This window comes from Vombatus ursinus, unplaced genomic scaffold (genome assembly GCF_900497805.2).
Source record: "Vombatus ursinus unplaced genomic scaffold, bare-nosed wombat genome assembly UNPS02014814.1, whole genome shotgun sequence".
Taxonomy (NCBI): Eukaryota; Metazoa; Chordata; class Mammalia; order Diprotodontia; family Vombatidae; genus Vombatus; species Vombatus ursinus.
The window spans coordinates 1,499,640-1,515,903 of record NW_020954592.1 but is presented as its reverse complement, the minus strand read 5'-3'; the positions used below and the strand labels follow the sequence as shown (position 1 = coordinate 1,515,903).

The 16,264-nt window shown below is 33.4% G+C and overlaps 1 protein-coding gene across 1 annotated transcript in view; it reads left to right on the top strand.

Annotated features, from left to right (window-relative positions):
• The window catches only part of ANOS1 (anosmin 1), a 229,863-nt gene that overhangs the window by 152,567 nt on the left and 61,032 nt on the right, over window positions 1–16,264 (top strand). The window contains exon 4 of the mRNA XM_027835293.1: window positions 11,146–11,368. Coding sequence (XP_027691094.1) covers window positions 11,146–11,368 — 223 coding nt within the window. The remainder of the gene's footprint in view (window positions 1–11,145; window positions 11,369–16,264) is intronic.

Genomic DNA, 16,264 nt, shown 5'->3' with positions numbered 1-16,264 from the left:
GCAGAGTTGCGCAGCATGACTAATGTGGAAATATGTTTAACATAATTGTACTATCTGTATCTGTATCTATATCCATAACCTATATCAGATTGTTCACTGTCTTGGAGAGGGGAGAGGGAAGGGAAGGAGAGAGAAAAATTTGGAATTCAGAATCTTACAAAATGAATTTTGAGAACTATCTTTACATGTAATTAGAAAAAGAATAAAATACTACTAAGTAAAAAAAAAAGAAAAGAAAAGAAAATGCAGGTTCATTGAAATTTTCTCTGGTGTTCTGTATAGATTTGGTTAGCTAAGTTTTAGGTATCATGGAAAATATTTGTTAGTTTAAACACTATTATTACACAAACACATTTTAGAAAAGGTGATGAATTCTTTAGAACACAAAAAAGGTAAACGTGAAAAAAATATTAAGTGACTTGCCCATCTTCACACAGTGGGGATATGTCAGAGGTGGGATTTGAACCAAGGTCTTCCTGGTTGTGAAGCCAGTTCTGATTCCATTTCTCCATAAGAGAAGGCAGACAACTGAGGAACTACTAAAATCTGAAGAGAGAAAATATGAAGACTGAGGTCACTGAAAATCTATTTAATGCAAATCTATGAAATTATGCCTACTTTAATAATGAAAACAGATGACAAAATCTACAAATTTTCAAATAATATTGAAAAGATTGACAGACATACTTGAATTCCAAAAAGCATTTTTCAAGCTGACATCATTTAAAGAAGAGACCAATTATAGTAAAACAATAATTTTTTAAAAATCTCCTCCAATCATTATGAAGGAAAATATTCTCCAATAATATTTAACAGAAAGGATAAAAGAATTTTAGGACATGCATATAGCAGTATATTCAAGAGCCATATTTGTAGTTAGAGCCATAGCAGAAAAAACAGAGCTCTCAAGAAATTCTCCAAAGGATAGGTACAAAACACTACTGTGAAAGAAGTAACTTGAGAAAATTATTATAGGTCTAATGGAAGAAAATGGAAGATTACATTAAGATCTAGCAAGATGCACAGAGCTGAAAACTTGAATGTCATATTGCTCAATTAAAGTCAACAAGAAATAAATGTTAGGAAAGGAATCTTAAAAATACAAATATCAGAAAATTCATATTACCTTAATCAACAATGAAGGGAAACACAGAGGAAAACAAGTCAAAATCAATTACAAAATTTACCATAAAGGCTTGAGAAATAAAGAATGGAATTACATAGAACCTGTCCAAAAAGCAGGATGTAGAAAATTTCTAGTCATGTATAAAATTCCAATTATTTTAACACAACAAAAATGCAAGTTGGTTCAAACAAGAAAAAGAAAGCTTATGAAATATTAATATACTGTTCTGTCAAAGAAGGTGACTGAAACTCTAGACTCTCTTTAAAACTAGAAAGGAGCAAAGCCAGATAAAATTCATAATTATTGGCTCAGAAACTATCACTGCTCAGTTCTGCACTCATATGTATTGCTAATATATAAAATCAACCTAAGTCTAATGAGAATGACAGAGTATTTGATACCTACATGGAAAACTTCATTTCTAGAGAAAAATTATTTAAAACATGACACTAATATAATAATGTCAAGGTAATAGATATAAAATGTGGCATTTTTTCAGGGAGGTATCCTCATACCATTATGATTCTGTGCATCTTTAAATGTCTTATCATCTCTTCTAAATAGAAATAACTGTAGTTTCCAAAGTTAGAAGACGGTCAAACCAAAGCACTTGATATACATGGACGGCATCGAGATATATGTGTCCACCAAAAATACATTAAGCAGCTAGCTCCTTCATCTCGTGTTTTTCTCCAATGATATAAAAATGTCATTAGGATTTGATAAATGTAAAATCATTAATGTACATCAAGTAAAGACAGAAACTGAAGGTTTTGGTTCAAAGGCCACACTGAACCAATTCTTATAAAGGCAATTCTTATAGAGGCAATTCTTATAAATACCTTGATTTCTTCAAGGCAAGACAAGATGATCAGAGATAATAAAGAGAAAGCTATGGGACAGCTAGGTTGTGCAGTGGATAGAGCAGCTGCCCTGGATTCAGGAGGACCTGAGTTCCAATCCGGCTTCAGACACACAACACTTATTAACTGTGTGACCCTGGACAAGTCACTTAACCCCATTGCCTAACCCCCCAAAAATAAATAAAATTTAAAAAATAAGAGAAAGCTATGGTTGAATATTCAAAAGGAGTACAGAAATTCTGAAATCAGAGCTGAATAAGAAGAACATTTCATTTGTCACACAGTACTAATCTTAACATATATTTATGGAACTATAAACTGTTTTGGAAAATATCCTAACAAGAACCCATACAATATTAATGAAAAACTTGGTTATTACATTAAAGCAGCTATATTTATTCACCAAAAAAGAGAAAGCAGATGGATAAATGTCATCAGAGGACATGATAATATGTTAAAAAAAACAACAGAGATACTTTTATAAGAAAGTGTCATTATTTCACTGAATATCAATACTAATGACCTATACACATGATTGGATTTGTTGAATGGAATCAAAAATTGTTTATTTGTGTAGGTAACCTATGAAATGGCTCCTATCCAAGAAAAGAAGCTAAGAACTCTCCAGGGATTATATTTGTTTGAACTCAATTGACATGTTGACAAAGAAACATTGAACCAATAACTTATGATGTAGATTTGTTTATAGAAGTGGTGGGGGTAGGGGAAAGAGGTGTGATAGTAATTCAGGATCAAATCATTACCAACAGAAATTATAGATAAATTATTCTTAATGAACCAAAACTTATTATAGATTATATAAGGAATGGTAGAAATTGTGAAATACATAACTTCCGACTAAAAAACCTTAAAACCTACTAAAAATCTAGCAAGATTTGACTTGGTGGCTAGATTATAAATCAGAAGCTCACTCTGTTTCATAAACGAATAGATTACGTGCTCATACTATAAATAGAAATCTCAAAATATCCTTGAGAATTTAACAAAAAATTGGACTGAAACCAAATGATTATCATACACTGAACTGCTTCCCACAACCACCAGAACATAATATTTTACAATTTAAGAACAATGTTTCTTTTTTAAAATAGGTGTTGATATACCAAATGTTCACAATCTCCAAACTTTTGAATGAAGAGTTTTCAAAACATAGACTTAACAGTAGAAATCATGTGGGGACAGGATGAGGTATTTTTTCTAGTAATATTTTCCCTAGAATTCTTTCCACAGCTGTTTTTATTAAAATATAGAAAATTAGCTTATATTCAGAAACTTTAATTAGAAACAGTAACTATGTTATGTACTTGTGAAATAGTCTGCAGAATATTAAATATACAAGAATAATAGCAGGGTAACGATGGCCTTGGACAAATCAATTAGTCAATCAAATAGTTCTTTATTAAGCTCTTACTATCTTTCAGGTCATTCTAAATGTTGAAGGATTATTTCTATAATAGCATCACTGAAAAATGTGAGAACAGGATATAATGATGATGATAATAATGATGATGATATCATAATCATCATCTTGCCTTTGTTTCTTTTTTATCCTCTGATGACAATTTTAATTTCTTTTTTCAAAATATTTCTTCTCAATTTCCTCTGTCTCTACTCACTTTAAGGCCCCATTACCTAATGTTTAAATTTATTAAAATATTTATCTTAATTCTGAACTGAAACTACTAAAAGAGAATATTTCATACAGATAGTAGAACACAAAAAGAAGATTTTCTTTGAAAAAATGAATCTCCATTTCATACTGCTAGCTTTTTAAAATTGTGTAATAACTTTTACTTGTTACTTTCAAAATTTTCCTGCTTCCATCTGAACTTTTATCTATTGTCTTCAATGCGTTAAAAAGTTTCAATAGCCCTTGTTTTTTGTATGACATCAGTATTATTTACTCCTTCCCCCCAGAACATTCTTCATTGTGATGGGTAATTGCATTGTTCAGAGTTCTTAAGATTTCAAATTTGTTCCCATTGTTATTTTTTCATGTCATTCTCCTTGGATAAATTGTTCTCCTGGTCCTGTATCAGCTCATATTACCTAAGATTCTCTGAGATGATCTCTTTATTCATTACAGTACCATAATATTCCATTACAATCATATAACACAACGTTTTCAGTCATTCCCTAATTATCTCAGAGGTAAACTAAGGTACCTCCTTTGATTCTAGTTCTTTGATTCCCTCTTTTTTGTTCATTACTTTAAGACAAACAAATTTACTTTGCTTATAGCTATTCACTCCTCACCTCCCTCCCTCTTAATCTTCCTCTGATACCTACTTTTTTACCTGTTGCATTTGATGTATATTTGTGTATATGTGAAAGAAACCCACCTTTGTTTCAGATAAGAGTGGGATTCCTCTAATACCTATTCCATCCGTGCCTTCCTCCATGATTGTATCATCCTCTTTAATTATCTCACCCCTTCATACTAATTTCTATATTAGTATATTCTTTTTACCATCTCTTCTATTTTACCTGTTCAGATCCCCAGAACAAATCCACACAATCTCACCCTCAATGCCTTTTGAAGACATTCAGGTTCTGAGGTGACATTTGTTTATTTTTATTCCCCATAATGTTAACACTACACTAAAATAGAGATCCTTCCAATTGCTTAAATAAATTTACTTTTCTAGATTTTTCTGATTATTTTTGTATTTCAAAGTTCCTTATGATCTTTTCGTTAGAGATAATTGAAAGTCTTATATTCCTTTAAAGACATATCACCCCTCGTGCCCCCCCCAACCCAAGGATTAAACTAAGCTTTGCAGGGTAAATTATTCTATATTGTAAGCCTATCTCTTCTGCCTTTTGGAACATTATATTCCAATGTTTTCTCTCATTTATTACAGAAGCTGCCAGATCTTGTGTGTTCCTGAATGTACTTCTTTGGTACTTGAACTACTTCTTTCTGGATACCAGCAGTATTTTTTTTTTTGACACTGAAGCTCTAGATTGTAATCATAATATTTTTGGACTTTGCCTATTAGGATTTCTGTCAGAAGATGATTAATGGATTCTTTCTGTCTTCACATTGCTCTCTATAGATCAGAGCAATTTTCTTGTATGGTCTCTCGCAGTTTCCAGATGGAATTCAATGATTCTTTTTTTTTTCTTTTTGAGGCAATTGGGGTTAAGTGACTTGCCCAGAGTCACACAGCTAGTGTTATACATCTGAGGCCAGTTTTGAATTCAGGTCCTCCTGACTCCAGGCTGGCATTGTATCCACTGCGCCATCTAGCTGCCCCAAATTCAATGATTCTTAAATTATCTTTCCTTTAATTGTTTTCAAAATAATTTATTTTTATTACCAGCTTTCATTTCCTTCTATTTCTTTTAATATCATTATAAAGTCATTGATTTCTGTTTGATCTATTCTAGTTTTCAGTTCATCACTTGGGTAAGGCTTGCCACTTTCTCTTTTAAATCATTTATTCTCTTTCCAATTCTTCCCTCAAGAGTTTTATTTCCTTTTTTTAAATCTCTTGCTTTATTTCTTTTAGTTATTCATATAGTCTTGTAAAGTCTGTTTATCTACTTTGAGTCTCCATTTGTAGTTGTTGCAGAGTTACTTACTCCAACTTTGGGGGAATCTATAGGTCTATACCAATTTTCAATACTGGCCACTGGTTTTTTTTTTTTTTAATTTGCTAATCTCTGTGTCCATATTTCCTGAATAGGGTTTTATTCCACAACCATTCTTTCCCCCTGTTGCATTTTTTGGCTTTTGGACTGGGTGGTCAGCTTTGCTTGGTCTTTTCTTGGGTTCTAGGAACAATATGATGGATCTTCAGGGCTCTCACTGGCATCTCAAAACAGAGAGTTAATGACCTCAGAACTTCTGGACATGAAGTGTGGCAACAATCATCACTTTCTGCTACCACTCTGGGAGCTTCCAACATTCTTACTTGAGGGCTTATGGAACACCCTGGAAATTCCTCTGTGAATCCCTCTAAAATAACTTTCTATAGACACAGCGCTTTATAGGCTTACCTGTCCTTGGTTGGTCTCTGGTATACCTTTGAGGCTTCCCTTTTCTAGTTCTAACTTTGCTGGCTGCCCTCATTTCTATTGCCCTTTAGCTTCTAAATGACTTTATATGAAATTTTGGGGTGGAAGAGTCACTTACTATGGTTTCTCATATGATTTCTTGAACATTATTTGGTCTGGTAAGAATATCAGGGTTTTGCTAGAGTAGGTATGTAAGAACTAGTCTTTCTTTTTGCTAACAGGCTGTCATCTTGACCAGAAGCTCCAAACTTATATTTCTAAAATGCAGCTGTGACCATATAACTCCCATACTCAACAATGTGCAATGGCTCCTTATTGACTCTAGGATTAAATGCTATTTCATGTTTATAGTTTTCTTTTTTCATTTCTACTTTTGCATAAATTTTATTATGTTTACAAATATTAGTATGATAATATATGTTAAATTCTCAAATAAGAAAATATTAATATGTTGGGAGTCATGCTTATTAAATTTTTCTGATAATGTAGCAAGACAAAAAAAAAGTAGACTACTAATTTAGAATAGTGAATCCTTTACATTTTTCTTAATGGCAGGATCAGGCATGAGAGAAACTTAAATCAAAGATAATTAAGAATGATTAACGTATAAGGCATTTACTCAGTAGGAATGTTACTTTTTTAATTCTTTTTTTACTCCCTCTTCATTTTTTCCAAAATTGTACACTGCTTGGGGGAAAAAAACTTATATCAAATAAAATCCATTGTAGTTTGTAATTTGGTTTCCAAACAAATCACAAAGCTTTACTGTGAGTGATTGAACAATAACTGGAAAATCAGAAGCAAATAGATTAGGAACTTGTGTTTCAATTATGTAAATATTTTATTTAATTCCAGTTATTGAAAGGAATTTTGTTTTTTCTAGCTTTTCCTACTAAAATTCTGCAGACCTATTACTATTTGTACATTTAATTTAATTTATTAGGCTAGATGTGTGCCTAATTTTATGGTCTCTCTGGTAACTATTATAGTATTCTTACTAAAATTCATTTATCATTTGTCATCTTACAAATAACAATTTGCCTGGAACTGAGGAAAATTCTTAGATTTCAGCTTTTATAGTGGACAACACCAAACTTGGGATCAGAAGACCTGGGTTCTAGGTGGTTGTCTCTCATACCTGAGTTCTAGATGTTGTCTCTCACTTATGAAGAACACGATCATGATATCAGAATTTGTAAGCTTCAGTTTGCTCAGTAATAGTACTACAATATTATAAGATAATAATACCTCTGTTCTGTGCCTTTTAAGGTTCTTTGTGAGGAAATTAATTTTTTTGAAACTTTAAAATGCTATGTGAAGGAGAATTATTTTTTCCCAAAATTTTCCTGTCTAGTGCAATGTGTATTTCAGTGACTTTCAACAAATATTTATACCGTCTCAAGGGATGAGAGGTTTACATTGTGTGCCATACTTTCAGCTACGTAACTCTCATTTCATGTAAATCATGTGGAAAAGACAGCTTTGTACTAGCCCACTGAGTGCCCAGGCCAGATTCCTCTACTGTCCATCTGCTCTACTCCTATTCACACTTAAGCATTCCCTAACACACACACACACACATACACGGACACACACACACACAGACACACACACACAGATATACCTTTCAATACTATTTACGGCACTAGGAAATATGCCCCATGTATAAAGCACCTCAGTAGCTTCTTAGAGTTTAGGAGGGCAAAGGAAGGAAGCCAATGGGGAATGATGAGAAATTTATCTGGGTAACACAAGAGCTATAATTTAGTAATCTAAGAGATGGAGGGGACATTACAAGTCACGAAGGCCAATTTGCACCTGACAGAATCCCTTACAGCATCCACAACATTTGGTATTACAGCTTTCACTGGAATACCTCTGACGGCAGAAAACATACTACTTCTCATGACATAGCCCATTCCACTTTGGGACTCAAATAATTTGTTAAAGATATTTTGCTTAAAACTAAACCTAATTTTGTTCCATACAACTCACATCCATTAACATAGTTCTGCACTCTGTGTCCAAGCAGCAAGCATCTAATCCTCCTTCCATGTGACAATCCTTTATTTGTTTTAAAGCAGCAATGATAAAAATATTAATGTTTGGCTTGCATCACATAATTTAGAATTAAAGAGATCATAGAGATATGGATGATCTAGGTTAGTTTTGACTAGCTGTCCAAATCATTCATTTTACAAATGAAATTCCAACTCAGCTACGCTTTGTTGTTGTTTAGTTGTGTTTGACTCTGAGTTGTCTAGTTGTGTCTGACTCTGACCCCAATTGGGGTCTTCTTTGCAAAAATACTGGAGTTGTTTGTCATTTCCTTCTTCAGTTCATTTTACAGTTGAGGAAACTGAGGCAAACAGAGTTAAATGACTTGACCAGGGTCACAGAGCTAGTGAGTATCTGAGGCCAAATTTGAACTCAGGTCTTCCTGACTCCAGGCCCAGTGCTCTATCCACTGTAACAAACAATTACTTTTACTAGGAATCTAATTCTACTTTCTACTTTAAGCAAATTAATTCAAAATGAACTAAAATTAACTAAAAAAATTAACAAAAAAGATTAATACTAATCTTTCTACTATAAGATAAGGCCTAATCCCATTTAACATTTTAAAATACTTAATGTATGCAAAGCACTGTGCTAGACTTAGGGGAAATATAAAGTTTATGTTAAAGCACTATCCCTGCCCTCACTTGGTTGTCTTGAAGTTAGCTGCCTGCAAAGGACACTCATAGCTGAAAAACAGAATCACTCTAATCCAGCCCTATCTTTTCTCTCTAAACTTAACAGCTCCAGATTTGTCTGAAATATTAGTGTCTTGCAACCACCTGCAACAGAATTGAAGTCTGTGTGTGTGTGTGAGACACACACCAAAAGTATATATGAATTTCTTATGGTTATTTCTACTCTGCACCTCAATTATCTTCTGTTAGCAAGGGCAATAGGGAACATACTCTGTTGTTTAATGTCTCTCTCACACGTTTAGCTATCTGTGTGTAAAAACTGTGCTGTGTAAAGAAGCTTGAGTTTAATTGGTTTTATTATACCACAGGACCAATTAAATTGCTATGGTTTCTAAGTCAGCAATCAGTAAACAAATCCCATTTTTTATACTTGGAAATTTTAGGTCACAAGGTCAGAGTGAGTGAAGCCAATAATGAAGAAATCATTTTTAAATGTGTGTAATGTGTCCCTTTTGTTGAAAGAGGTAGGTTTGGAAATTTTCTACCATTGTTCAAATTCTACTAACATTCTTCTTTGATGAGAAATTTTGGGGAGAATGCAAATTTAGAACTTCAAAGGCCAGTAATAAAGAGTTGCACATTTTAGCAGCTAACAGAAAAAATGAGCTGTGAAATACAGAGAGGAAAGGCTTGAGGGCAGATTATGCCTGAAGGAGCTACAAACTTTCCTAATGAACTAGCTGCAAATTTGTGATTTCAAAATTTAGACCATGGCTCTTCTTCTCCCATGTCCCCTTGCCACTAGCCAAGTTGTTAATTTGAAAAGAAACAATTTTAGTTGGATCAATTATTTTCAAATATCAATTAGGTAATAGTCAAATGCTATTTAGCCTCTATTATTTGCAGTTAGAGAACTGATGCAGTCAGATTTATTATTCATATTTTGAAGCTAAGCTTATTTTAGTTAATATTGTTGCTATTTGCATTTGTTTATTGATCTAAAGGTATTATTTTGAATCATTCATTTCATTTAAAGCGTGCAAACCACATCTAAGTCATTGCAAAGCAGTACTTGTTTTTCATGTGAACTTATCAATCACTATACTATAAATTACTGGGACTGGAGCTAAATTATTAGAAATTTTTATATAATAACTTACTTAAACTTCAAGGAGTACAATGGTCTTACCCTTTTGAATATAATCCTTAATTAAATAAGAAAAGGTATAGCAAAATGGATATTAGATCTTTGTGAGCTATCACAAGCAATTAATTCTATATTTCCCAAAGTTTAACATTAAGTTATTTTTAGATTTGAAAATATTTAGATTTGAAAGTCAGATTTGAATTACCCATCTCCATTAAGGTATAGACAATTGATTATAGTCACTCACATGAACTTCATATAGAAAATTGTACTTGTACAATGTAGTTTTCACTATTGGGGCAGTCCAGTGTCAAACAGAATATATGGGAGTGTGACTATGCTAGTATGACAATGACTGCATTATAAATGACATTTTAAATAGCTGTTTTAGAATTTGTTTTAAATATCTATTTGTGTTTAAAAAACACAAATTGTATTTTCAGAATAAATTCTTTAGTTACTAAAACATGTAAGTTGATTCCATATAAAGAATAGGATTGAAATCTGCTAAATTATCTTTCTAACACAAGTTAGTATTATCAGTACAAATATAGATAGGTGGCACAGTGGATAGCGGGCAAGATCTGGAGTCAGGAAGACTTGTGTTCAAGTTAGGTCTCAATCACTGGGCAAGTCACAACTGCTGATTGCCTCAGTTTCCTTACTTGTAAAATGGATATAATAATAGCATTTACCTCCCAGTGTTGTGGGAGCATTATCTTAAATATCTTAAAGCATTATGTAAATGCCAGCTAATAACAATAAAGAATTACTTTTCTTTTGTGTGATTCAAGGAATCACTCAAGTAGAATTGCTTAGCCATTGTGAACAATTTCTGAGCTGATAACTTACAAAATATTTGGGTGCCTTGTCATCAACAGAAAAAAAAAAAAGATATGCGGTATCTTTCAGAGCAGTAGATTAGATAGTCCTTCCCAAATTTGTGAATGATTTAATTCAAACAGTAGGCAATTATGAAGCCAAATAGCACAAATTAAGGAGCAAAGTAGCTTAGGTAAAAGCAAGACAGAGCTCCAAACTATGGTGTTCCTCTTTTAGTGAGTTAGCACATGGTATTTTACATGTCATCGTCTTTAAGTAGGCATGTGGTATAGCGGATTGAAAGCTGGATTTGCATTCTTTTTTTTTTTCTTTAAAGGACCATTTGAATTCTCAAAGAAAGCTTTAGGAAATCTTCCTTCCATCAGGCTTGGAAAGCTTTTTACTTTAATTGAAGATAATATTTCCCTTTCCCCTTCTGTTTTTTAGCCTCTTTTTCCCAAGAAGAACTATGAATGCCTAACAAGCTGTGAGTTCCTGAAATACATTCTGTCAGTGAAGCAAGGTGATTGTCCAGCACCAGAGAAGGCCAGTGGTTTTGCAGCTGCCTGTGTAGAAAGTTGTGAAATTGACAATGAATGCTCCGGGGTGAAGAAATGTTGTTCAAATGGATGTGGACATACCTGCCAAGTCCCCAAAAACCTATACAAAGGTAGAGATCATAACAGGGCATTGAAGGGAATTTGACCTTTGATTCATGAACAAAGCTGCTTAGAAAATTGCTAGTTTGTTATAGTTTCTGAACACAGAGAAAATCGAAATCTTAGAGGAAGAGATTATGTTGGGGCAGGGGGTGGGGGAAGTTAAGCTACTACATGTTTCTTTTGTGTGTTGTACAAACCACCTTAAGATACAGACATCTTGAGATGTCAGTAAACCATAGATATTGGACTCAGGGGCTGAAGAAGAAATTGGGCCTTCCACAGAAAGCCTTGTTTGCTTTAACCCTAATGAGAAGTGTTGAACCATTGTAACAGCTTAATGTTAAGTGGCCATATTTAAATAAAACTGTTTGCCACTGCAATGAGACTTTTCAAGAATGTAATTATTTAAGTACCGTAGCATACCAAGTATTTATTAAGCCAGTAGGAGACTAAACAAGCTATGAAGCTTATTTGTACAAGAAATGTGAAACAAAAGTCTTTAAAAAAAACCTGTATACCCCAATTGTGTATTATAACTGCTGGTATCAAAGAAAGAATCTTAATGGATAAATTTGAAATCCTTTAACTTAGTATTCTAAAACATTAGTGAGTTTTTTTCTCTGCAAAATAACATATTTTAATGAATTAAGTTTTTAATTGATTTTAACTTGCACTCTTCCAAAATATGTCTGTTTTTTTAAAAAAATTGTAGAAAATCATGATTGTGTTAAGATTATCATTATACTTTTGAGTCACAAGTGATCCTTTAGTAATTATTCTCAAAGAATTGGGATCCATTTGATTTGATGTTAGTAATCACTTTTATAAAATGGCTAAACTCATTCTTTGCAGTCTGCTTTACAAGTCAAACAGTCTTGCTTTATCCTTCTCAGTCATGATGGATTAGAGGAAATATTAGATTTCATGGTCATATTGGAATTTGAGTATGGGTTAAATCATATTGGCTTAAGGATTATTTGACACTAACTGTTGCTAATCTATTTCTATAAAGCTTACTAAGGTCTCTTGAGCCACATCTATAATGATTCAAGTCCTTGAATATTAATACTATGATAGATGTCATTTGATCTGCCTTTTGGACATATGAAGACTGAAAAAGAGTGGGGAAATGCATCACTTAGGTGTTTGTTGCTCATGCCTGGTTAAAACAGAGAGAAGTACAATGTGTTTATTACTTTATGTTGAGCTGTTATACATACATATTCCATAGATTCTATTCTAGCCCATGGATATGTCAAAACCTATCCTTGTACTTACAAGTCAGCAAGGGGTAGGATTGGGAAAGAGCACTGGATCTGAAATCAGAGAATCTCATTCTGCTCCTGGCTTTGTGGCTTACTACCTGTTCGATCCTCGGTTCATTACTTAACCTCTTTGGGCCTCAGTTATTTCATCTATAAAATAAAGGAATTAGACAAGGTAATTTCTAGGGTTCCTTCCAGTGCTAGGTCTTTTGTCTTAGATTGATTAATCTATAGTGATAGAATTCCATTTACACAGAAACATACTCCAATCTGTCCTCCACACAGATGCCCAAATGATTGTCCTCACGCACATATCTGACCATGACACCCTACTCCCTGCCCCATTCCCACTGATTCAATAAATTCCAGTGGTTTCTTATTGTCTTAGGATCAAATATAAACTTCTTTGTTTTATATATGAAGCTTTTTCCCAATCTGACCCCTTCCTGCCTTGTCTCTATTCTTACATGGTACTCCCCTCTACCCACTCTCTGGTCCAGTCATACTGGTGTACCTGCTATTCTGCTCACACAACATTCCATCTCTCATATCCAGGACTTTTCTAAGATATTGTCTCCTGATGCATTGAACTCAAGATATTGAGCATCCTAAGATCTTCCAGGACTTTTAGCGTTCTATCTATACCTGCAGTACTTTCCCTTCTCATCTCTGTCCTAGTTTCCTTTAAGACTCACCTCAAGTATCACCCCTCAATTCCTAGTGCTCTCTCTTCTCAAATTCCCTTGTATTCCTTTTGTATTTGTTGTTTGGTTGTTTCAGTCATGTCTGACATTTTGTGACCCTGTTTGGAGTTTCCTGGCAAGGATACTGGAATTGTTTTCCATTTCCTCCTCCAGCTCATTTTATAGATGAGGAAACTGAGGCAAACACAGTTAAGTGACTTTGCCAGTGTCACATAGCTAGTGAGTGTCTGAGCTTGAATTTGAACTCAGGTCCTCCTGACTCCAGGGCTGGTGTTCTATCCACTGCACCACTTAGTTGCCCCATTCCTTTTGTATATATTCTGTATGTATGGTCATACATGTTAGAATGTAAACTCCTCAAGGGAAGAGACCATTGCACTCTAGTCTTTGTATCATCCTCTGTTCTTAGCATAGTTCCTGGCACATAGCAGGCACTGAATAAATATTGTTGATTGATGGAGGATACTAAAATTAATTTGACTTATCTAATTTGTACAAATTCAATAAAACAGTTCTAATTTGCCATAGTTAAAGCCATGTTTGAGAAACATGTTTTCTCTTTATATAAATAATTTCTGTAGAAGAGGAATTGAAAATTGATTCTGTAAGTTTCAAGAGGTGTTACGCACTAACTGAGTTCTTACGTGGGAGATAGCAGATCTAGGTTCTAATGTGTTCTTCTAATTAGCTATCTAACCTTGGGAAAGTAATTTTGCTTTCCTGGGCCTTAGGTCCTTCATCTATAGAATAGGGAAGTTGAACAAAATGATCTCTAAGATTCCTCCTGGTTGTAAAAATTATATTAGTCAAAATGTTATATTCTTGGTACTGATGGCCTGTAGAGTTTGTGTCCCTTTTAAATGCATTGGACCATTTTGAGACAAAGTTAATGATTCTAGAATGCATTACATATGGAAGGGAAATTCTGATTTAATCCTATACCTAAGTAACCTATTCTTTTGGCACAAAGTAGATGTGATATTACACATTCCCTGGCATATAATTTTGGACACAAATCATGGAAAGAATAACATCTTTCTACTGACTTGGCCATGTTTATTTTGATATTGATGTTTGGATATAAGCCATAAAATATCTTTTTGAATGGGGAAAAAAATTCCTTCCTTGTTTTCTCTCCAAAACCATTCAGTGATGGAGTCATATCCCTGAAGTCTTATTAGTAATAGTAATTTACTTGTTATATGATGCAAAGACCTAGAATGGGCTTTCAGCTACCTTATAATTGTAGGAACTTAGTGAATGCCATTATTTAAAATTATTGTTCTATAGATTCTAAGAAGGGAGTGAAGCTATTTATATATCATTGACCAAAAAGTAGTAGTCTTTTAGGGAACACTGTTTTCTTAAATCGTGTTGAGCTTCAGGCAGAGAATGCAAAGCAAGGAGACAGGGTGCCAGAAAGAAACAGGAAGGCCTCCACAAAACAAGTTAGATCAGCCAAATTAATACTGATGATCAATGGAATAACATTGTAACATCCAAATTGTAGTCTTTCCATCTCCAGTACCTGGAACAGTACCTATTGCTTAAAAGATGCTTAATAACCGTAGGTTGAATTGAAATATCCATTTTACAACACTTACATATTAATGCTAATTTAATTTTAATTTTTTTCAAAAGCAAATGTTATCATTGACATAAGGGAATAAGGTATCCCATAGCATAACAAACCTAAGGTCTTAGAGATGAAAAGAGTCTTAAAGAGCATTCAATCTATTGGTTCCCAAACACCAGTCTTCATACCATTGCTGACTCTTAGTGGTATTGCATTATGAAAAATATATCACTGCCCAAGGTCCTGACTTCCTAAAACATATATACTTAAAGATTGTTACTTTTCTTCCTTCTCCTCCCTAAATCCTACATTTTGTGTCACTAAAAATTTCAAAATTGACTTTGTGGAAGGCAGAGTAGTATAAGTGAGAGAACTGAGATATATTACCAATATTTAGTAGTGGATAATAACAATTATTATAATAATTATTATTAATAAACAATTGACCTGCATGCAAATGTATATCAATTTAAAGTTTACAAAGAATTTTCATGTATTATTTAATTTGGACCTCACCACAACCCTCTGAAGTAGTTATTATCCCCACTGTAGAGATGGGGAAATTTGAGACTTAAAAAGAGTTTTAGGTATTTCTTTATGGTCAAAAAGCTAATGTCAAGGGTGGGATTTGTGCCAAGGTTTTCCTAATTCTAAAGTCAACAACTTTATTCCCTGTGTTATGCAAGGGACAGGCATGTTGACATCTCAGACAAGCTGAGTGACTGATTAGTTATGGATGTGGAATTGGAACTCAAGTCAACTAAGTCCATGATATGATGCTGCCATCATACCATGTACTTAATAGTCTACTTGATTATGTTGAGGATATTCACTATAAGAGGACCATAAACTTTAAAACACATTAAAAATTATAGTTATGACATTATAGGCATAGGGCACTCAAAGTGAAGGAACTCCCTCCACTAGGGCAGATTAATAACTATTCTGCAATTTGTCATCTTAGAGAGTTGATTGGGCATTTAACTATTAAGTACTTCACTCAAGGTCACTAAGCAGAGATAAAACTGTAGCTCAGGTTTACCTGACTTAAAGCCCTTTTCTTTATCCATCACACTAAAGTGTGATGTGATAGACACTATCACTAAATAGTAGAAAATTTCATTCACAAATCATGCATTTATTTTTATCATACATACATATATACATATATATTTTTTTCCCGGCAGACTCTATTTTGAATCTAAGAAGCTACTAAAATGCCTTTTAAAATAATGATAGGATTTATTTTTATTTGAATAGTGATTTATGGTCCATATAACTCTTTACAAATACATTATTTTTTGTCTCTCAACGGTCATGACATCTTTAGTTAAAAAAAAAAAGGTTCTCTTTATCTTT